At 38.8% G+C, this 22914-nt stretch overlaps 3 protein-coding genes across 5 annotated transcripts; all 3 read right to left on the reverse strand.

Annotated features, from left to right (window-relative positions):
- Positions 1-1215: 1215 nt before the first annotated feature.
- Positions 1216-6271, reverse strand: LOC104454540. Of its 3 annotated transcripts, XM_039317202.1 has the most exons (9): positions 5875-6271; positions 5361-5464; positions 4970-5254; positions 4409-4468; positions 4093-4302; positions 3309-3427; positions 3002-3099; positions 2177-2301; positions 1216-1884 (listed from the first exon to the last, which is right to left on the reverse strand). In XM_039317202.1, the coding sequence occupies exons 3-9, from the start codon at positions 5057-5059 to the stop codon at positions 1723-1725; spliced, it is 864 nt and encodes a 287-aa protein (XP_039173136.1). In that variant the 5' UTR covers positions 5060-5254; positions 5361-5464; positions 5875-6271; the 3' UTR covers positions 1216-1722. The 3 variants fall into 3 exon arrangements, with proteins under 3 accessions (XP_039173136.1, XP_010067730.2, XP_039173137.1); XM_010069428.3 differs by lacking the exon at positions 5361-5464; XM_039317203.1 differs by lacking the exons at positions 4409-4468; positions 4970-5254; positions 5361-5464; positions 5875-6271 and adding an exon at positions 4350-4380 and having other exon boundaries at positions 4093-4175.
- Positions 6272-7672: 1401 nt separating this feature from the next.
- On the reverse strand, positions 7673-8838 carry LOC104455941 (protein LONG AFTER FAR-RED 3-like). The gene is made up of 6 exons (XM_039317981.1): positions 8833-8838; positions 8630-8725; positions 8449-8547; positions 8238-8312; positions 7868-7999; positions 7673-7780 (listed from the first exon to the last, which is right to left on the reverse strand). The coding sequence occupies exons 1-6, from the start codon at positions 8836-8838 to the stop codon at positions 7673-7675; spliced, it is 516 nt and encodes a 171-aa protein (XP_039173915.1).
- A 1461-nt stretch (positions 8839-10299) lies between these two features.
- On the reverse strand, positions 10300-17371 carry LOC104454542 (protein LONG AFTER FAR-RED 3). The gene is made up of 15 exons (XM_010069429.3): positions 17174-17371; positions 16906-17075; positions 16570-16671; positions 16037-16109; positions 15158-15264; positions 14945-15068; positions 14145-14339; positions 13596-13681; positions 12918-13025; positions 12588-12683; positions 12407-12505; positions 12194-12268; positions 11835-11966; positions 11632-11747; positions 10300-10844 (listed from the first exon to the last, which is right to left on the reverse strand). The coding sequence occupies exons 1-15, from the start codon at positions 17250-17252 to the stop codon at positions 10670-10672; spliced, it is 1737 nt and encodes a 578-aa protein (XP_010067731.2). The 5' UTR covers positions 17253-17371; the 3' UTR covers positions 10300-10669.
- Positions 17372-22914: the final 5543 nt, after the last annotated feature.

Genomic DNA, 22914 nt, shown 5'->3' on the forward strand with positions numbered 1-22914 from the left:
TGCGGGTGCCTTTGACAGGAGCTCAAGCGACTCATCACGTGAAATTCATCATACCATTTACGACTGCAATTGGCATCTGACTTGATTCACCGTGTGTCGGCAATAAACGGGTCTCAAAAAGAATTGGCAACGACTAACGCTTACTTAGCGTTTGCATGAGGTTTCGTATCACGTGAACGCCTCTCAAAGTGATCACGACCCACATGCTGTTTTTTTTCTTTAATTTATAGAGGATAGTTTCAATACCCTACGACTTTTCTTTCGTAATGATAATGGTTTATGAGATGATCTGTTAGGTGATGCGAGAAACGTGCTTGATTGAGATGGGAGACAGCATTGAGGCATCATGATTGTTTTCCGGCGGAGAAAAAACCAGACAGCTGCGCATCGCTTGACGAGGCCCGAAAGGGACAAAGACAAAAGGATCAAAACCTTAATTGATAATCTTCTTCAACTGAAAATGAGTGACCTTCCTTTTGTAGCCCGGACCTAGGTCTCCTAAAAGTCAAAGGTTAAATGAACCCATCCCACAAATTTTTGCTCACCTTGGATTTGTTTTCTTTTTCGTCTATAATTCATTGATCTATGATAGTTGGAGTTGAATGTAACAGGATAGGATCAGAAGCTATATACATGTCTCATAACATATCTCCCGTTTGGACAGTATAGCCAGGTTTTTGCCCTATAAAATGCTACCATTTGACAAAAGCAAAGAAACAGTAATCCGGAAAGCGGTGTTGATAACGTGGTACCAGTAGTGGGAGACTGGGAATGGAGGTGCTTGGATAAAGAGGCGAAAGGCATCGATGCCAGTAATGGCGATAGAAATGTAAAATGTGATCTTGTTGGTGATATAGTGGTGGGAAATATGGTGGAGGGAGATTGCCTACCGATGGATTGAGCTTGTGGAAGGGGCATAATGGTAGCCGTGAAAGAGATGGAAGTGTTTAAGTCCGCGTGGCCTGCCGTCATCGCATGTTTAGTTAAGAGACGTGAAGGGCTTTCATGGTAGGGCCTATGGGGCTGAAATTAGAGAGCATGGCGGCAGTGTTGACGATGTGTTCATGTTGGCTGTGTAAGTAGTGGGAGTAGAGATGGTGGAGATCACACAAGCAGCGGTATTGGTGATGGGGAAAGAACTGAGATTGACATCTTGAGCTCAGAAGTCCCATAAATCATGTCAGGTGCTCTAAATTGCATTTACTACACAGGAAAAAATCTCAAGCATTATACCAGAATAGATTACGACTCAGTAGAAAACTGTAAGTGCAGTTATGTGATCACCGCAATACACTGATGTAATTGTCGCTGTAGAGATTATTTGGAATATACATAATGATTTACCAAAATTTACAAGAGATGCCAATGACGCGAAGCACACGTAAGGCACAGCAAGGTCTGAGCGATTCTTTTCGGACCTGAATTTCGTGCTATTGACTTGACGATTGAGTCAATTTAGCTCAACCGCAAAGAACCATGCTCCAGAAATTGGTTCAAAAGCATCAATTCCAGCTTTGACAAAGAGCCCTCAGTCACCTTGACCTTGCTCCTCTTCCCCAAAGACTATACAATCGCCCACGGTCCTTCTAATCCTTGTGGTTGCATGTTCAACTCAAGTCAGTTTGTTCCTGGGGATTCATTCTAGTTTTTGTCGTTCACAAACCTAAATGACGACAGTAACATCTTCCATTGTTAGTGTCCCCTAACACTATAGATGAGCCTTCACCATGGTTCAGAATTGTTACTGAGAAAATTCCTAGCATGTGACGGCCTTTCCCAGCCATCCTCCATCAATATGAGATTGAGGCGTACCATGAGTTTCTCTTCAGCATCATCCTCTATGATGCTGGATGGATTGCTTGGTATGTCTTTTGAAGAGGAATTCTGCAGCAACAGAGATAGCAATAACTAAATAAGAAGACGAATCACTTACTAGAAAAGTCGAATTGTCTCTTTCGAAATTGAGCATATTGCCTCCAAATCCAGGCAAGAGCTATCTCTTGCCTCCTACATGGAGATTTTTCGAACTTCCACCAGCCACTCCCATGTAGTCCTAGTCTACATATGTGAAACTGAAAATTTCACACAGCCAATCACAACCCCCCATGTGGAAGGGGGCAGTAGCTAGATAGCTCTTGCTCAGGTTGGAGGCAAGTACTTGTACATAGAAGTTTACCTTTGTCTCCTTGTACAACTTGAGATAATCCAGAGATTGATCGTACAGACCACAGTGATAGAGAAGAATGCTGTAGTCTCTTAGTTCCTTCGGATCAAAGTCAAGAAGGATAAGACGCTCACATGCTGGAACAATGGAAAATACCGATTAAATTGCCTTCTCCCAGAGATCAGAAAAGCTAAATAAAAAGACATTCAAGTACGTTCAACTATGGCATCACAAAATCCTTGGTTCCCCAATTGAGTACAGATGACACAAACTAGTAGAAGGCAGACAGAAAATACACAAAGTATCAAATCCACTGCCAAACATGAAAGACTTCATCGGTGTCCGCTCAAATTATGGAAATCTATTCAAATAAACCAGTGGTTGAGTCGATGCGCATAGAGAGAAGTCTGAGAAGTTGTCTTTTGCCAACATAGGCCATTGCCTCCCCAAAACATCAAAATCAACCAAGAACCTTACAAAGAGAAAATCTATTTAAGACCCGGATCACGTTCCTCCAGAGTCCAGCCAATGACATTCATTCCAGAACCCATGGCCTCTCAGGAAGAAATGCCCAAAGCCACAGGGATGTGTGGTGTATAGCATTAGGATACACATTATTTTCACACTTCCATTGGCAATTTCCAGCAGTACCAATGCAAAAACCAATAGACAAGAAAAATTCACCATTTATGCATGGGCAAGAAAAGCAGCACAAATAGTGTCCATGACTCAAGAATTTGATGTCTAAATGTGGCAGGCTCAACGGTAAAAACTTTTTATTGCTATTATTATTTTGGCCAATGACAGTGGGACTCTTTCAAGTTGCACATTACGCACCAGCTAATGCACGCCTCATATCCCCAAGACGAACAGTAGTCCAAACTCCACGATCCAATCTGTATTGAGCTGCCTTGGTAGATGCAAGCTGAAAGCCACTGTGACATGCCCAAAATAATTCTAAATGACTAGAACCGACTTAAATTGTGCTTTTAGAATTGCAATTTAAAAAAATATATATATACATAAACTGCATAGAGTAAACTCGATTATCTTCATTAAAATCAAATCTACCAACTTGATTAGCAGGATGTGCAGCCCTAACAGATAAATAAAATGCAAAACCCATAGAAGCATACTCAACTACCTTTCTTCACCAGCATTGGATCTGTCAGAACAATTAGCAGCTTGTGCAGCCCTTAAGAATAGACTTTCATTACGGTTGTGTTGAAATGGCCAGAAAGCACCCTTTAAATCTCTCAAAATCTGCATAAGTTATCAGGCAGAAAGCTCCATAACAACCCACTGTATTTGCAAAGGAATAGCCTAATATATGACGCTAGTTATTCAATCTAATCAATCCCGTAAATACTATGCCACAAGCCATACCGTGAAGAACCACATTGAGAAGGATGCATCCTGAGTTTGTACTACGCCATCAAAATGATATGAACACAAAAATCAAGATTATGAAACTGACACTGACAAAATTCCTTCTAGTCATTTTTGTTGTTTTTGTGTTCATATTGGTTCTTCCCCCGTCTCTTTCTTTGTGTTAACTTTAGAGACCACAGACCTCATGGCGTGGGAAACATAATTCAGCTTTCATCCTCACATAAATTGTCAAAATCAAAGAGGAGCATCTTTAGTAACTAAGGACATGTTTGTTTGCATTTAAACAAAAGCAAAAAGGTACTATTTGCTTTCCCAACAGAATTAAAATATTATTAAAATTTCAGAACATTATGAAAAAATTTATATGTGAATTTTATATGTGAATCTATGTGTCAACAATTTATTGTTGTGAAAGTTCCAAGAGTTTTGGATTTAAAAAAAAAATCAAGTCCCGTGAGCACAAGGTTTAAATCAAGCACAAAGCAAAAGTAAAAATTAATCCAAACATACCCTAATGAGAATATCAGAGAAATGACCTGCACAAGTAGGGCTTGCGATGTCAGTATGTGCGGTTGATCAGACTCTTTGCTTTTCTGTTTATCATAGCCTCTTGGAAGACCTTCAAGATCATGCGGAAAGAATATTTCCACATCAAAATTCAGAAGACCCCAAAGTCTCAGCATTTTCAAGCTTTCTGAATAGATAAGGGAAAGCATCGCAGCTGACCCTGAGCGGTGCGTCAAAACCTACTCAGAACAGCAAGACATAATGAATTATTAGAAGAAAGGCCCACCTCTGATTCTACCCATTCCCTTCATAAAACAGGCATAAACTCAACAATGAAGTGTTTACCGAATGGAGATAGAGAGATCGAAAATCTAGCAGACCCTTGGCACTGCTTCTGCGAAATCCCTGAATCAAGATGATATCATGGTTAGGCAACCCATAATTGTACTAAGAAAAATATAAGATCTAAAATGCCAACACAATGAGCATCTTTCATTTCGGCAGAACGCTCTATTTCAGTAGGAAATGCAGAAGAATAAAACCATCTTAGAGTATCAGGGTGAAGATCTGTGGAAATTATATATTCTGGAAATGAACTTCTCTGTGAATGCTTCCGCTGATGGACAGAAATAGGGAGATAGTCAGGACTGTGCGTAATACCAGGATAGATGATAATTGAGGACCAAATCCTTACATCAGTATTAATAGCAACCAAAATCCTCCACCACAACACCATGGGTACATTTTCCAATCATCTAAAATCTACGGAAAATTCTCCATTTGATCAAGCAAATATGGAACCTTCTCCAGATAGAGGCAGATCGACAATTGAAAAAGAATAAAAATAAAATTACAAGCACAAAACAGGAACTGAACGTAAGTAAAACAAGCTTTGCACTCAGATACCTTCCTGACGTATAAATACTTATCTAAACTATCCAAAAAAGTCTGTGGTGATGACTTGAACCGAGAATTGTAGTGCGAGCAGTATCCCATTGAGAGGTCATCCAATCTTTGAATAAATGCCTCCACAGGGAGAGGTACCGAAGAGTGAGAAACAAGGGAATCATCCTCCGCCGCTATATAGAGAGCAGTTTTCCCCAAATCAACACCCCTGTTGATGCTAATGCTGGTTTCCCTCTCTATATCAGAAAAGTTTCCAATCTGCGAGCAATATTTCTTTCTTGCCTCCTACGGGACATCAATTAAGCACCAATTACAGTAGTGAATATGCATCAGCATCAAGTTTGCCAGGGAAGCATGCAAACACGAGCGAAAACCACATGTAATCAATTACCAGATTGCATAACCAGAACTGTAAAAGGAGCGAGGAACCGACATTCCTATATCCGGACAGATCCACATTTCAAATTGAACTGACTTAAGTCACCAAAAAAGGACCTGTCGTACCAATCAGCGGGATTTAATCAAAAACATTTCTTGAGAATTTCATCTGACTTTCCAATAATAAGCACGGTAATTTATTCAATTTTCTGTATGGGAAAATAAAGGGAAACCGATAACAAACAGAATCCAAGAACAATACTAAAGTACTTGATCAGACTAGCCATGCATTGCGCATCCCTCGTGTGACGTATCAGTTTCAATTATCCAAAAAACCAAAAAAAGAAAAAGAAGAAGGAACATCTCATATTCAAACAATCGAAGCAAAACAACACGACACGAGCATTACAAACGAAATTGAAAATCGCACGACCCTGGCCAAAGCAAAAACTTAACACCCGATCAACGCACGGAATCGCGAGATTCCTCATGCATAAAACGATGCTCAGGAGCCGATGATCACTCACTCTGGCGTGGGTCGTGTCGACGCCCAAGGAGTCCAGAGCGTCGTGCAACGCGAACTTGAGGTCGCCGGCCCCGAACTGAGGGCTCGACCCGGCGCAGCAGATCGCGCGGCAACGATGGCGGCGGGACCGGTGCTGCGGCGGCGATGATCTCGTGAAGTTCGCGGGGGGAGGAGGCGCCCTGAGCAGCTTCACGCATTGAGAGGGAGGAGAACAACAAGGAGGAGGAGGAAGAGAAGAGGAGGAAGGGGAAGGGGGCAGCAGCAGCTGCCGTCGCCATGGAATTCATCGTTTTCACCGTCGCATCGAGAGAGAGAAGGAGAGAGTTGAATGGAGATGGCACCGGCGGCGAGGGAAGGCTATTTATATGGGGGACCGGAGGATCTCGATGGGGCGAGAGTGGACGTCGTTGGAGGAAGACGGGAGCGATTTCCATATTTCGGGTTAGATTTTTCTTTTTCTTTTTTTTTTTCTTTTTTCCGTTTTGGCATAAAAAAGTTCGGGTAGAAATATCTCCAAAATCCTCGTACTTAACTAAAATTGTGATGTAGTCGGCCGTGTCATCAATTCAGCTCTATGAAAATTAATTTGCCGTCTCCATTTGACGAGAATGTCTTCGCCTCTCCCTACTAGCTTAGCGTAGATTAAGATGTTGTCAACTTGTAGTAGTTGTAATCACAAAAGTAGATAAAATAAAAGAAACAAACATAACTCATCCCAACCTTACCCCAAACTCCTTTTTCTTTTTCTCCATCTAAAAAATATAACCAATTTTCATTTTGATAATCAATCCCGAATCTACATTAATTTTGAAAAAATAAGTATTGATTTTTAGAAATCATAGCAGATTTATTGCCAAGGTGAAAATTAATGACTTTTTTAGACAAAAAAACAAGACAAATTGACCCACCTCATTGGTGTCTGCGTGTTTTGCGCTTTGCTCCCCCGCAAAGGAAGCTGGTTCAAATTCCCGTGGTCGCTTGTGTGACTCACCCACGGCCGGGTCAAGTGGGTGGGCCCGGTTCGCTGAACAGCAGTTCCCAAATCACCAAAAAAAAAAAAAACTAGACAAATTGAGAATCCATCTAAAATTTGAGTTTTTTAAGGATGTGATATTTGGCAAACTAGAAAAGAACACCGCCATGTGCGGTCTGCTCGTGCACATCACACAGAGAGATGACCAATCCCTTGGTAAAGAGAAAACTTTCATGTGCAACTTTCAGATTAGTGGGAATCGATCAGTGAAAACAATAAAAGCATCTCCTTTGCACCCAAAAACTAGAGGGATGCAGGGAGTTACGGCAAGGTGCCAACTGATAAAAACCGGTAGAGTCAACAGAAAGAAATGTTCCCAGAACAAGTAATGCTTCCTAGGCAGCCCCTCCATCAAATCTGAGCAAAATCGTCCTCCATTATATATCCTATAGCCCTCTTCACTTATGCCGTTACCAATTAGTCTTTTTCCACCACAGCAATTGCCCTTGACCCGACAACAAAGCACAACCACCGCCGCCCCCCCCAAAAAAAAAAAAAAAAAAAAAAAAACCCATATAGACTATTGATTTATACGACTTTGCTGGATAGAGCTAAATGAGTGTTCCAGCGTATGCAGTCTCAATAATAGGATGATTTTGGGAATCAGCAAACTGGCCAACCCCTGGAATTCTCCTTGTTGGGCTAGCAGTCCAGTTAAACATGCTAACAATGATACACATTTGTGATTAACTGCTAAACCATTTATCATAATGTGCATGTGAATAGCAGCAAGCATGACAAGCCATCAAAAAACAGAAAATTCAGCTTACGCATTTATGGCTTCTTTCAACGTAAGGCGTTCTGTGGCTTCCCAACCAGGTGGTATTCTTTTAATTGCTGTCCTGATACTATGTAAAGGATCAATATCTACAACCTGAAATCAGAGTATCCCAAATGCATCAAAGTAGAATATTCTACTCTTAAGCAACATATACTTGGCAGTTGGTAACATAATTCTTACAGGCCAGTCAGAACCAAAAGCCAAGCTTCCATTGCTGCCTAAAAGTGATCGAAATAAGTAAGATCCCAGGTCAGCCCTTTCCTTTCCAAGCTTCTTTGATGCAGAATCAGCATCATCTAGCAAGTGGTCTGGCTGTAGAAAGTAAGCATTAATCTATGCAGTGGGAATCCATACATTTAACCAGATCAAAAGGCAGAAAGGTCATTGGACCATTAGTTGCATCCAACAGAAAGCATCACATTAAAAATACTCCAAAGTGCTGCCAAAGTGCTGTAGATTGAAATTGAGGTGCATGAAAAGCAATCAGGAAGTTGCAGAAGAAACGATCCTCTCCAAATGTGGGAAACCCGAAAGGTAATAGTTCGTGTACCTGCACTGAGGCAACGATCCCTTGCTGACTAAAACGAGCTGCTGCTCCCATGGCCAAATGTTGTGCATGCTCAATCTGCAAAATGCCCACATTATTCATGAAAAATATCACAGTACAAAGTCATTGACTAATGTCAAAACTTAACCCTCCACAATCTGTGACAAAGTCTAATGAGACAATGGCTAATTTTTTGCTTTAGCCAAAACATCACCCTGAATCTGCGATCTCTCACTCCATTCATAGAAGCCACTGATTGATATACATCCAAAACTAAATCATTTGCTTTATCTCCGATAGCATGAATAGCAACCTGAAAAAAGCAAAACAAAGCTTTCAATTGTCAAAGATCCGAGAAGTATATCAATTTCAAGTAGCTTTCGTTGAGATATTACTTGGAGCCCAGATTTATCTGATGTCACAGTCATGTTGAGAAGCCTCTCATGTTCTATCTGTTGCAAACCATGATTATGAGGCTCATTTAAATAAGGCTGTGAAAACAAAGCACGCGTGAGCAATTCCTATAACCAGGTTACATGAATAGAAAATTTATGTTCTTGTCATACATTAATACAATAGTTTGTCACTACCAACCTACCAACATGCCTGCCTTTGGTTAGAATGTAATGGAAGAGAGAAAATTAAAAATTCTACAACTATCCCACTAAAAAAGGGTACATGCTCCCACGTTGCATAGAATATTATGTGAATGATTGTCTCTCGCCTCATGAAAAAGTGCACTACTAGAACCCAAAGATCCATCAGCAAAATCCTTAACGCCACCCAAGTAAATTCATTGGCTCAAGACTCGACCAAATTTGTTAATTTGATCCTAAGAGACAAAATCACAGTTTTGTATTAAGTGAAAGGGAAGGAAAGAGCAGAAGCACACCATAAATTTTACAGACATTCATGTCCACAAAACATGTGACCTCTACATTTGCTTTGACAAAAGAGCAAGAAAACAAGTGACACCGTTTCTATTGCAAATAAATTGTGTAAATGATAATTACGGTGCCCAAGAGAGTTTATATTGATGAACTTAGAGATGATGCCAAATGTTATAACAAGTATCAACTGAAAATACAGAATCTTATAGGAGACATGTCACTTATTTTTTGGCAAATTTCTCCTAATTGATGCCCAGATACAACATCTTCATTTTTTTGCCATTTTCCATTGAGCGAATGAAAGAAATGGAAAATTGACAGACCATGCAGAAAATGTGATCAAACAAACTCCAAATTGTCTGCCAAAGTAATATTTTATTATTCACCTACGCAATAGCTCGTGCAGGATTTATTGAAAAAAATGAATAAAGGTAAAATTTACTTAACTGAGAGCATTAGGTAGCACAAACATATACAAAACATGCAGATTTCAGATAATAGTTCCTATGACAACGTACAAGCAAAATCGACCATGCAGATTTCTTTTTTCTCTTTTTTCCGTTTTGGCATAAAAAGGTTCGGGTAGAAATATCTCCCCAATCCTCGTACTTAACTAAAATTGTGATGTAGTCGGCGGTGTCATCAATTCAGCTCTATGAAAATTAATTTGCCGTCTCCATTTAACGAGAATGTTTTCGCCTCTCCCTACTAGCTTAGCTTAGACTAAGATGCTGCCAACTTGTAGTAATTATAATCACAAAAATAGATAAAATAAAAGAAACATATCTCATCCCAACTTTACCCGAACTCCTTTCTCTTTTTCTCCGTTTAAAAAATAACCAATTTTCATTTTGATAATGAATATCGAACTTACATTAATTTTGAAGAAATAAGTAGCAGATTTATTACCACGGTGAACATTCATGACTTTTTTAGACAAAAAAACCAAGACAAATTGAGAATCGATCTAAAATTTGAGTTCTTAAGGATGTGATATTTGGCAAACTAGAAAAGAACAGATACTATGTTGATATTATGTTTTTTTTCCGTAATATTAATTATGTCGGTCCAATCACGGGTATACAAATCTGCACGCCTCCGAACGAATGTTGTCCACTTACCTTCAATCATCAGTCGTTTTTCGTGGGTTTGTGCATTAGAGTTCAATGAGGAGAGCATTCGTGACAACCACGTTGATATCTCCCATCAATCGTCTCATCCTGTCGATGTCTTTGGCCAGACAATCAACGATAAAAACATGGGGAAACAATCCATGTCCTCACTAACATCTACAAAGGTGACAGGTACCATGCAGAGGACATGTTGAACATAGGAACGTGCAACAACCCACACATCATAACGATTTCTAGCGGTTTTATTACAGATTAGTTTGTAAGCGCCATCTTCGTGTTAAGAGCTGCTAAGCGCACCTCCAGCGACCTTCTCCTGTGCTATTTGGTCCGTGCTCTGTGTCGGCTTGGCATAATACAGAGGGTCGTTTCTTCTACCTTTGTGTCTCCATCTGAGCCGTTGTAGTTTAGGCACTCATGGGAATGACCTGACACCACCGATATATGTTGCGACAACTGATGCAGATCCTCCAGCTGCAAGGTGATCCCACGAGTCGGTGGATAATATGACGAAGTCTGCCAGCTTTCCAGGAGCTAAAGAGCCCAGGTCATTGTCAAGGAAGCATGCATGGGCAGCTGAAATGGTGTATCTGCAGAGGCAAGATTTGTGATCAACAAGCAGAGAAGGGCTTACACTAGAATGCAGAACAGGGCAGAGTGATGTGAGGAACAAGCATCCACGTGCAGTCTGCTCGTGCACATCACACAGAGAGATGGCCAATCCCTTGGTAAATAGAAAACTTTCATGTACAACTTTCAGATTGATTGAGAACAACTTTCAGATTGGGGGGAATCGATCAGTGAAAACAATAAAAGCATCTCCTTTGCACCCAAAAACTAGAGGGATGCAGGGAGTTACGGCAAGGTGCCAACTGATAAAGACCGGAAGAGTCAACAGAAAGAAATGTTCCCATAAAAAGTACGGCACCTAATGCTTCCTAGGCAGCCCCTCCATCAAATCTGAGCAAAATCATCCTCCATTATATATCCTATAGCCCTCTTCACATATGCCATTACCAACTAGTCTTTTTCCACTGCAGCAATTGCCCTTAACCCGACAACAAACCACAACCACTCCCCCTCCCCCCCCAAAAAAAAAAAATAATAAATAATAAATAAACCCACATAGACTATTGATTAATACGACTTTGCTGGATAGAACTAAATGAGTGTTCCAGCATATGCAGTCTCAATAGGATGATTTGGGGAATCAGCAAACTGGCCAACCCCTGGAATTCTCCTCGTCGGGCTAGCAGTCCAGCTAAACATGCTAACAATGATACTCATTTGCAAGTAACTGCTAAACCATTTATCATAATGTGCACGTGAATAGCAGCAAGCATGACAAGCCATCAAAAAACAGAAAATTCAGCTTACGCATTTATGGCTTCTTTCAATGTAAGGCATTCTGTGGGACCCCAAGGGTCTTCCCAACCAGGTGGTATTCTTCTAATCGCTGTCCTGATACTATGTAAAGGATCAATATCTGCAACCTGAAATCAGAGTATCCCAAATGCATCAAAGTAGAATATTCTACTCTTAAGCAATGCATACTTAGCAGTTGGTAACATAATTCTTACAGGCCAGTCAGAACCAAAAGCCAAGCCTCCATTGCTGCCTAAAAGTGATCGAAATAAGTAAGATCCCAGGTCAGCCCTTTCCTTTCCAAGCTTCTTTGATGCAGAATCAGCATCATCTAGCAAGTGGTCTGGCTGTAGAAAGTAAGCATTAATCTATGCAGTGGCAATTCATACGTTTAACCAGATCAAAAGGCAGAAAGGTCATTGGACCATTAGTTGCATCCAACAGAAAGCATCACATTAAAAATACTCCAAAGTGCTGTGGATTGAAATTGAGGTGCATGAAAAGCAATCAGGAAGTTGCAGAAGAAACGATCCTCTCCAAATATGGGAAACCTGAAAGGTAATAGTTCATGTACCTGCACTGAGGCAATGATCCCTTGCTGACTAAATCGAGCTGCTGCTCCCATGGCCAAATGTTGTGCATGCTCAATCTGCAAAATGCCCACATTATTCATGAAAAATATCACACTACAAAGTCATTGACTAAAGTCAAAACTTAACCCTCCACAATCTGTGACAAAGTCTAATGAGACAATATGGCTAATTTTTTGCTTTAGCCAAAACATCACCCTGAATCTGCGATCTCTCACTCCATTCATAGAAGCCACTGATTGATATACATCCAAAACTAAATCATTTGCTTTATCTCCGATAGCATGAATAGCAACCTGAAAACAGCAAAACAAAGCTTTCAATTGTCAAAGATCGGAGAATTATATCAATTTCAAGTAGTTTTCGTTGAGATATTACTTGGAGCCCAGATTTATCTGATGTCACAGTCATGTTGAGAAGCCTCTCATGTTCTATCAGTTGCAAACCATGATTATGAGGCTCATTTAAATAAGGCTGCGAAAACAAACCAACACATGAGCAATTCCTATAACCAGGTTACATGAATAGAAAATTTATGTTCTTGTCATACATTAATACAATAGTTTATCACTACCAACCTACCAACATGCCTGCCTTTGGATAGAATGTAATGGAAGAGAGAAGACTAAAAATTCTCCAACTATCCCACTAAACAAGGGTACATGCTCCCACATTACATAGAATATTATGTGAATGATTGTCTCTCACCTCATGAAAAAGTGCACTACTAGAACCCAAAGATCCATCAGCAAAATCCTTAACGCCACCCAAGTAAATCCATTGGCTCAAGACTCGACCAAATTTGTTAATTTGATCCTAAGAGAAAAAATCACAGTTTTGTATTAAGTGTAAGGGAAGGAAAGAGCAGAAGCACACTGTAAATTTTACAGACATTCATGTCCACAAAACGTGTGACCTCTACATTTGCTTTGACAAAAGAGCAAGAACACAAGTGACACAGTTTCCATTGCAAATGAATAGTGTAAATTGATAATTACAGTGCCCAAGAGAGTTTATATTGTTGGAGAAACTTAGAGATGATGCCAAATATTACAACAAGTATCAACTGAAAATGCAGAATCTTAGGAGACTTGTCACTTATTTTTTGGCAAATTTCTCCTAATTGATGCCCAGATACAACATCTTCATTTTTTTGTCATATTCCGTAGAGTGAATGAAAGAAATGGAAAATTGACAGACCATGCAGAAAATGTGATCAAACAAACTCCAAATTAAGTAATATTTTATTATTCACCTATGCAATAGCTCGTGCAGGATTTATTGAAAAAATGAATAAAGGTAACATTTGCTTAACTGAGAGCATTAGGTAGCACAAACATATACAAAACATGCAGATTTCAGATAATAGTTCCTATGACAACGTACAAGCAAAAGCGACCATGTCTCCATTGGAAAAAATAAGCAAACTCTTATTATCATCCTCCCTGATGAATCGGCCCACTGATAAACATCTGCAAAAGATGGCAGGAAGTCATAATCCTGATGACTAACAAATGATGGTTCAAAGTGCATCATCTTTTTTGCTATCATTTACAAGATACCTTATTGATGTCTTAATGAGGGGTGTCTTTCATCTTTATGAATACCAGGTTCTAGAGCATTATTACTCCAATAGAAAGTGAAATCTACAGGAGATACAAAGAGAATAACTTCTTTTTCTACATTTATCATATACAGCTGGTTGAAAAGAAAGTAATTCAAGTACAAAACTTTCAACGGGCAGAATTGATAAGGAAACAAAGTACGGCCACAATATAGAAGTCGCTAATATTTCCATTAGGGAAAAAGAAGTAGATAAGTTGAATCGGCCGAGATTTTCAAAGTAGAAGACAGCATTATAAAGTTCACATAGTTTATGACAAGATAATCTCCAATTCATAATCAGTGCCTATGACAAGTATTATTCCCCGATACCTGAAAAATCCTGCCAAGAGAACTCCACTGGAGCCCCAGGAAAGTATCTTCCAAAATCAACAACCGTGGTTACACCCTTTGTCAAGGCATATTTGCTGGCTCTGACAAGAGCCTCTCTCCTTTCATTCAAAGAAACTTCCGGTATGGATGCAAGAAGCAGCTTCATTGCAGAATCAATCAGCAACCCAGTAAGTTCTGCAGAATGATACAACAGCAGATGCAGAATTGCCCTCATTAACTTTGGATGAAAATTACATATACAGTATGTTTGGCAACATTGAGAAAGTCCTGACAAAGAAAACTAGAATCAAGTAAAACATGACATAAAAAACTTCAAAGGAGGATCAGTCCATTAGTTGCCCACAACAATTTCAAGTGTCTGCTATGGATTTCTCAGGGAACCGGCAACAATCAATAACCCAGCAAACTCTGATACATTTGCTAGTATAAGAGCGGCATCGTTGCAGTTTTAGCTAACTTCTATTTTCTATCAAAATGATTGATATTCTGCCAACAGACAATGCTTTTTTCAAATACATTAGTAGTTGAGGAACTTCTCAAAGAAACCAAAGCTCTCAGGGAGAATAATAATAGAAGTACCACGCACAGAAGCACCCACTCACCATCCTTGCACCCATGACCAGGAACATACTGGCATTACAACCCATACACAATTGAGGCAAACTCAATAGCTTCTCTTAAATTGTAATGATAATGTACATTATGTGTCATCAAAAATCATGTTCTGATCTGATTTGACTCATTGAATCTTCGGAACAATTGGAAAGTATCAACATTACCTCCATCAGCAGTTCTAGAAATAGTTCCCCCTTTTGGATCTTCCGACAGCTTAGAAATACCTGCCAGCTCCAGTGCCACAGAGTTAGCCAAGCCCATGTGACCATCCATCCTTGTTACCCAGACCTGTAACAATGTACACAAAAGCGAAAATGAAATTTCAATTATAATCATATTACAACAGTATCTTAACCACACAAAGTATAGCTCCTTACAGGATTTGCAGGTGTGACTTCATCAACCCAGGAGGCCAAAGGTAATTCTCCTCCCCAAAGGTCATTGTTCCATCCGCCACCCAATATCCAAGAACCAGGTTTGGAATCTGAAACAATTACCATGAAAGAAGCCTTGCAGTATGTTACAAATCACATAATCGAACACCAGGTATTTGATTTCCAAAAATCAAATTGAGTTAGAGCTACCGAACTATATTGCCAGTGACAATTCCTTCTATAAAAGATGTTCCAAAAAAAAAAGTATGCAGGAAAAGAAGAAACTCTCAGTGAACACTGTGGTTGATACAGCTCTGGTAATGTCTGCCTTCTAAGAAATAAGTAATTGGATAGAGAAAGAGAGTGATGGTAGTAAAGGAGTATTTCTTTGTTGGGCCTACAAGTCTTTATGAACTGACGATTTCACTTCATCTACAGCATCTACCTTCAAACTTTAGGATATCTTTACTTTTCTATAAGATCAAACATAAAAATAAGACTCGGAGTCTATTCCTGACATGAACATTCACAATCAAAAGATTAGATGCCGCCATGACCTTATTGAGGGATGACATCACAATCTAATGCTAGGAAGTCAACAAACTGGTAGCTTGTCAAAGTGACAGAAGAAAAGGAAATGAAAAAGGTTATATGTGAAACACAAAATCAAGCTATAGGAAAAGGCATGTAGGAGAATAGAATGGCTGAGAAAGACCTTAGGAATCTTTGCTGCTATAATCATCGAGAATAAACACACACAGTGAGATCTTCAATGGGAAATCTATGAGACATTTCCAAAATATGCACAAAAAATGTGACCCACAGGCTACAGGTATATGTGCTACTTCACTATTAGTTAGCTGAAAAACAGGATCAGATTACTTCTTGCAGCTTCTTCAATCCGCCTCACAAACTCTTCTTTACGATTAACATCCCGGAGTTCCACCCGGCCCATCTGTTTTCCACCAACATCAACAGGTACTTAAATGAAAATACGCAAGGATCGGATGGAATAACCAAATAGACAATGCAAAAGAAGAATTGTTCTTAGTAAGTTGTACAAAAAGGACAAACCATTTTTGGGGATAAGAAAGAAAGCTATTGAACAGATTAACAAAGCACCCTCGACAGCTTTAGCAGTCACCAGAGAAAGTGTACACAGAACTGTGCTGAACATCCACTAAGCCAGAATCTACAGAGCACGCATAATTTAAACATAACATCTGCTCAACCCCAACAGGAAAACCATAAATTCATCAAGCCAACTCGATATGCCCGTTTTTTCTACTTTTGCCCTTCTCCCTATCTGCTGATGGGAGAATGCAAAGGACAAGCAAGCCTGATTCAGGAGCACAGCAGCACATTCGAATTCATAAAAACAAATGATACGTTTTAAGGCGGGATGGTATGTAGACCTGGAGTCCTCCATAAATCATGTGCACGTGGGAGTCGATGAACCCGGAGACCACAACTTTTCCTCCAAGATCCAATTTTTCGGTACCAGAGTGCACCAACTCCTGCATTCACGCGGTCCATGTATGTAAAAGAAGGCATCTTTCTGAGCTTACGAATTTATGATGAAGCTAGAATTAAAGGCAGCCCCTGAGTTCGTCATAACACGATCAACTTTAAGAGGCTCTCTCTGTGTATACTAGGAACATTTAGTTTTAACACGTACTTGAAGCATCCAGACACCAGCTAATTCAAGCCATTCCGCCAAAAAGAAGAAGAGAAAAACGAAGAGGAAGAACCTTGAGAGAGGAGTAGCTTCCGACCCGGAGGACCCGACCGCGGCGGACGGCCATGGCGTCGGCGAACGGCAGCGACGCATCGCTGGTGTATATCGTGCCGTTCCACGCGACCAGGTCCGCGACCGGAGACGACGGCGTGAAGGGGAGCAACGACCGCAAGCTCGACCAGTCTTCACCGAACGACAAAATCCAGCGAGCGCGCGCAATCAGAAGAATGAATACGACGAGAAGTCGCGACGACGAGCGGCGGGGGGGCGCGGAGACTTACAGTAAGTGTCGAGAAGACGGAGCGAGAGGATCGACAGAAGGAGGACGACGGCGGCGGAGACGATCGCGGCGAGATTCATGCGTTCGGTTTCGGCTGAGCTCTCGCTGCTCTTTCTCTCTCTTTTCTCTCTCGTTCTTTCTCTCCCTCCAAAACGAACCCGGCCGTCGCGGCCACGGGCGGAGAATCATGTGCGGTGGAGATTCCCTTTTTTGTTTTTTTCTCCCCCCCATTTTTCGCGGTGGAGATTCTGCAACGGTGGAGAAAGCAGGAGGTGCGTGAAATGGGCCGAATCGAGATTAAAAAAGACAAGGGTCGATTTTTACGAACGTTATTTATGGGCCATAAATTGAACGATCGGGCCAGCCCATAAGAGAGGGGGCTTCCACGGGGGCCCGCAATTTCCGACACGAAGATGTGATTCCATGACAGACCAGAAAATTGTACGAGGTTAATATTGTACATTAGTCTGATCGCATGACTTGTTCTTTGCTAGACACGATTGCAAAATCCGTGAGTCATTAGCCTTGTTCTTTGCTCTCTCTCTCCCTCCCTCTAAAATTTCAAACGTTGGAAGAACTAAATTCCTTAGACAGCAGTGGGGTTGTGCTTGAATTTAGATTTTCAATTGAGAAGCATCATCCGTTTATTTTGCCCAAAATAAATAATTTTAAAAATTCCTAAAAATAATCACTTATTTCACTTGAAATAAATAGTTAATGGAAAATATTTTCATCATTGACAATAGTTTATATATGAACAATGAAAATGTATTTTGTTCGTTCATTTTTGTGAACGATACAATCAATAATTTTTAGAAAAAAAAAATTTATAGATCATTCATTTCCCATGAAGCAAATAAACCCTAAAACTCGATTTGTTGTAACAAAAAATTACTGACTTGGAAAACATTTTATTAAGAATAATTGTTTGTATCGCTTAAAAAATAAATAAATGGAAAATAATTATATCATCAACAAAAATATTTAGAAGTAAATTATTATTAGTAATAAAAAAATTCATTGACTAGATTTTTAGGAAAATGTTTTTCGACGAACAAACGGAAACTAAATGCGTGCTTCATGCATGAACCACCTTAAATTAAAAGGGAGAGTTGGTCAAGCTAGAATTATGATAAAGCCCTTTCTTTGTTGACCTTCCTACTTCGAGAAAGCATGCTAATTGGCGTTACAAGGGAGGGAGAGGCTGGTAAAATTAAAATGACGAGAGTGGAAAAAGTGTGGAATCACTTTTGCCAAGTTAAGAGATTCTTTTAATTTGTATCACAAAAAAATTTGTGCACAAGCTACATGCGTACGAAAAAAGAAATCGACGTTTAAAAGATTTTACGGTGCCAACCATTAATAAATAAACTTTATTAATTAATGAGGAAAATATCTTTGACATAACATGGAAAAATTCTACATATACATGTATGCCAAAAATATACATATGTCCGGATATGATTTTTTTTTTTTTTTTTGTAAGGTTCTTTTGTAAGATAGAAAATATTCAAATTTTGAAAATTGCATGGAATAAAAACAAATACTATCATTTTACCCATTTGTGAGTTATTTCAATATTTATAAAATAGCTAATTGAGGATACTTTGGGGTGGAAAATGAGGATTATAATTACCTAAAAGTAGGAGATTCTCTTTGATTTATGTAATAGTACAGATTAGGCTTTTAATTATATGATTTATCGTTATTTTTTTCTCTGTGCGATTATTCCTTCAGATCTTGGAAAATCCTACAAATTTTCATACGAAAGAGTCCCCATTTGGCACGAATTATCCAACACGGGTCTAGCAGAAGTTAACATCCCGGGATTAGGTTGTTACGTACGACGGTAAGCATCGGTACTTCGTGCGATTACCAAAAAGGAGCATCCCGCGAAAGAAACGTGTTAGAAAATTTACAGGGAAGGGTGGGGGGAAGATCATGGGATGGTTCCTGAAAAGCTCCGAGCTTTTCAAACTTCTCTGTTACGAGTCTCGCCGGGATGTCCACTTCACGCGGGTCAATTGAAGAGATCTTCTCTGTGATTTTGTGGCGGGGCCAGGGGGGGAAAAGATTTCCAGCGACCGAGGACACCTCATCCGAGAATACAATATTTAGCAAGTCAAGTCAGGCCGGTGGAAAAGTCTCACGTATCCGATCGGATCCGCTCGCATGCCGCGTTCAGGAGGCCGCCCCGCGAGCCGTAAAACGAGAAAGATTTGATTTTTTGAGCAGACCCGCCCTGGACTACAGTCGGCGACCCTTTGGCAATGGCCCTTCGGCTGTAGCTTTAGCTTCGAACAAAAGGTCACTAAAAGGACACATGACAACAATTCTAAAACAAAAATCGATTTCTAACTGAAAATATATTTCTCAATTTCTATTCTCTAACGAGTTTCTAAGCGAAAAAAACGCGCTTGATTATGGAACAAAAGTTCGTTAAATAACAAAATAAAAAATTTCCATTTCTAGGGAAGACGGAGCCGGCATCCGGTGACAGGCGACGCCGCTCGCGTTGGCAGTGGGCAGCTAGCGTCCGACGCCGACAAAGGGTGGCCAACGGCTAGTGACCCACGAGTGACGGAACGAAAGTGAACGATAAAAAAAAATTTATTTCTTATTTCTGTTTTAAAAATAAAAAAGCTAACAATTTATTTCTCACTTCTAATTTGTGTTGCAAGCCTACAAATTTATTTTTGGAATATAAATTTATTTCATAAATTAAAAATAAAATTACAATATCAAATAAATTTCTGTTTTAAATATTTTTTAGAGAAAAAAATAAAAAAATAAAAATTTTATCATACCCACCCTAAGAAGGGTCAGTAGAATAGAATATAATTTAAACGTAACGCTCAACCCAAAAGAACAACCGTAATAAGTATATCAAGCCAACTTGATATGCCTGTTTTTTTTTTTTTTTTTTTTTTTTTGCTCTTTTCCCTATCTGCTGATGGGAGGATGCAAAGGACAAACAAGCGTGATTTGAGATAGCAGCAGCACATTGAAATTTATTATAAAAAAAAAAAAAAATACGTTTTAAGGTGGGATGGTATGTAGACCTGGCGTCCTCCGAAAATCATGTACACGTGGGAGTCGATTAACCCGGAGACCCCAACTTTTCCTCCAAGGTCCAATTTTTCGGTACCAGAATGTACCAACTCCTGCATGAATTTGCACGTCTCGCGACGATCTCATAGGCATGATTGCAAAATCTGGTTAAGATACGCAAAAATGAATCGCTAGCCTTGTTTTTTAACTCTCTACGACATCTTATATTTTCATCATATTTATTATGTATATTGTGTTGTGTATAAATTATATTTATATTTCTCCATTCAGGCATTCATCGTTGTCGCATGATCCTCGAGATCTTTGATAACCATAATTTATTGGTCACTTTCCACTAATTTGATTTCCAAATCCCTTAATTTATCTTCTAATTTCTTACTTGCAAATGACATCATTTCTTTCAACTCTAGCCCATTGATGTTTTTTAAGCTTTAAAGGTAAGAGTCCTCATTCATCATCCACATGTCCCTCATTTTCAACCATAAGTTTAATTTATAGATTTACATCATGCATGACCTCGCCCTTTTGCTTCATTGATTACAACTCAAATAATGTCCTCTCATTCATGCATTTAACTTGGCAAATTATAAAAATATCTTCTTTAGAACCATGGAGTTAAGCCATTTGTCAAATTCTAATTTGACCACATCTCATTCAATTTCAACCTAGTGTTTTTAACCCTTCGTTATCATTGCCTTTAACCTTGGATAAAAGTTCTTATCCTTTTGTTACTCGTGGAGATCTTCTAAATACTCCCCTTGGTCAGGTGCTTGCATTTCTAGGTACTTCGAGTCATCATTGTTTTTAACCTTAGTTAATGAATCTTAACCCTTTCCTACTCTTGTAAAGTTCTCTAGTACATCTTCCTTCTTTGCTCGAAAGAGCCACTTCAACTCATTTTTACAAAGGAAAAAAAAAGAAAGAAAGAGCTCCATGTCTCTCTCCTTTCCCTTTCATCTCACACTCATTTGAAAGAGAAGAAGATGAAGGCCTCATGCTTATATTTCTAAAGTTTCTAATTTCACTGTTTCAAGTGTTTACAAGGCGAACTATTGGGTTTCCTCTTCATTTTATCAAATTAGTTTTGTTGTTTAAAAATATTAAAAGTTGTTAATTTTTATTCTTGTTTATCTTACCTTAAAGGTAGTTAAAGCGTTGAGTTGTCCAAGATTTATTCAAGGTAAGTGAAAACTTCAGGGATTAAGTTAGATTGATCTACTTAATACTCTTGACTTAATTGGTTAATGTTTGTTGGTTTAGTTTAAATTTGATCTCAAGTGCAGACAGGTTTCAAGATTGACATATAGAGTTATAGTGAATCATTCCATAAATTGAATCTCTAATACATGCCTAGAAGGTATTTGAAAGAAAAACCCAAATGGTTTTGTTGCACCTTAGATGGGAAAGTATGAGAAAATGATAAAACTAGGCATAAAAGGGGTACTTTGGTAATTTTCTTAAAAGGTTAGAGCCAAATTTTAAATTTGCAGAGATGAGTTGGGGCTATGAACAAGGTTATTTTATGATTTTTAGTCTAAATTAGTGGGCTATTAAGTAATATTATTTAATAGATACTTGTGACTGGTTAAGATTATCTCGATTCATGAGGCATTTTGACTCATGAGATATTGTCACCACCAACTCATGGGGGACGGAATTATACATACTCCTCATCACATCTTAGCTCATTTATCACGAGTGTCCTCTACATCAACAGGAATAAATACATTATGTCTAAGCATCAGCCCATATGACATAAAATATTGTCAACGTCATGCATTTTGTTCATTCATTTTTGCAAACGGTTGAAGCAATAATTTTTAGAAAAAAATAATCTTGATATCATACATTTCCTGCAAATACAAACACCCATTAAGCCTTTATTTGTTTCATAAAAAAATGAATAATTTAGATAACATTTTCATAAAAATTATCACATATATCACTTACAAAAATAAACAAAATATTTTCATCACCTATAAAAAAATATTTAGATGTAAATTATTATCGTGATGAAAATATTTATCGTTGACTAATATTTCAAGCGATTCAAATAATATTTTTAGGAACATATTTTTTGAATAATTTAGTTTTCATGAAACAAACGGAAAGTAAGTGCGTGCTTAATTCATGAATCACACAACCACCTTAAATTAAGAGGGAGAGGCTGGTCAAGCTAGAATTATGATAAAGTATGCTAACTAATTTTATAAGGGAGGGAGAGGCTGGTCAAACTAATATTACGAGAGTGGAAAAAGTGTCGAATCACTTTTGCCAAGTTTAGAGATTCTTTTAATCTGTACCACACAAAAAACTGCGAGCAAGCAACATGCGTACGAAGAAAACCGACATTTAAAAGATTTTATGGTGCCAACTCTTTAATAAATTAGATTTATTAATCAATGAGGAAAATATCTTTGACACAATATGGAAAAATTCTACATATTCATGTATCCCCAAAAAAGAAGAAGCCGGGATATGAATTTTCTTTTCGTAAGGTTCTTTGTAAGATAAAAAAATATTCAAATTTTTAAAAATGCACGGAAGAAAAAACAATAACTATACAATAACTATCATTTTACGCATTTGTGAGTTCTGTCAATATTTATAAAATAGCTAATCGAGGATATTTTGGAATAGAAAACGAGGATCATAAGACCTTTACATAAT

The sequence above is a fragment of the Eucalyptus grandis genome, chromosome 7 (assembly GCF_016545825.1).
Source record: "Eucalyptus grandis isolate ANBG69807.140 chromosome 7, ASM1654582v1, whole genome shotgun sequence".
NCBI lineage: Eukaryota > Viridiplantae > Streptophyta > Magnoliopsida > Myrtales > Myrtaceae > Eucalyptus > Eucalyptus grandis.

Bases quoted from the DNA above. Each gene is read 5' to 3' on its own strand.
- LOC104454540 (XM_010069428.3), bottom strand. From the start codon at position 5,059: ATGGGATACTGCTCGCACTACAATTCTCGGTTCAAGTCATCACCACAG. The intron at 4,303-4,408 runs GTAAACACTTCA...TGTTCTGAGTAG, and splicing joins GATCTCTCTATCTCCATTCG to GTTTTGACGCACCGCTCAGG. The intron at 3,428-4,092 runs GTCATTTCTCTG...TAACTTATGCAG, and splicing joins CGCAAGCCCTACTTGTGCAG to ATTTTGAGAGATTTAAAGGG.
- LOC104455941 (XM_039317981.1), bottom strand. The intron at 8,548-8,629 runs GTAATATCTCAA...TGCTTTTTTCAG, and splicing joins CAGATAAATCTGGGCTCCAA to GTTGCTATTCATGCTATCGG. The intron at 8,000-8,237 runs GTACACGAACTA...TACTTTCTACAG, and splicing joins GGATCGTTGCCTCAGTGCAG to CCAGACCACTTGCTAGATGA.
- LOC104454542 (XM_010069429.3), bottom strand. From the start codon at position 17,252: ATGAATCTCGCCGCGATCGTCTCCGCCGCCGTCGTCCTCCTTCTGTCG. The intron at 15,069-15,157 runs GTAAGGAGCTAT...ACATTGTTACAG, and splicing joins AAGTCACACCTGCAAATCCT to GTCTGGGTAACAAGGATGGA. The intron at 12,684-12,917 runs GTGAGAGACAAT...TTGTTTTCGCAG, and splicing joins GTAGTGCACTTTTTCATGAG to CCTTATTTAAATGAGCCTCA.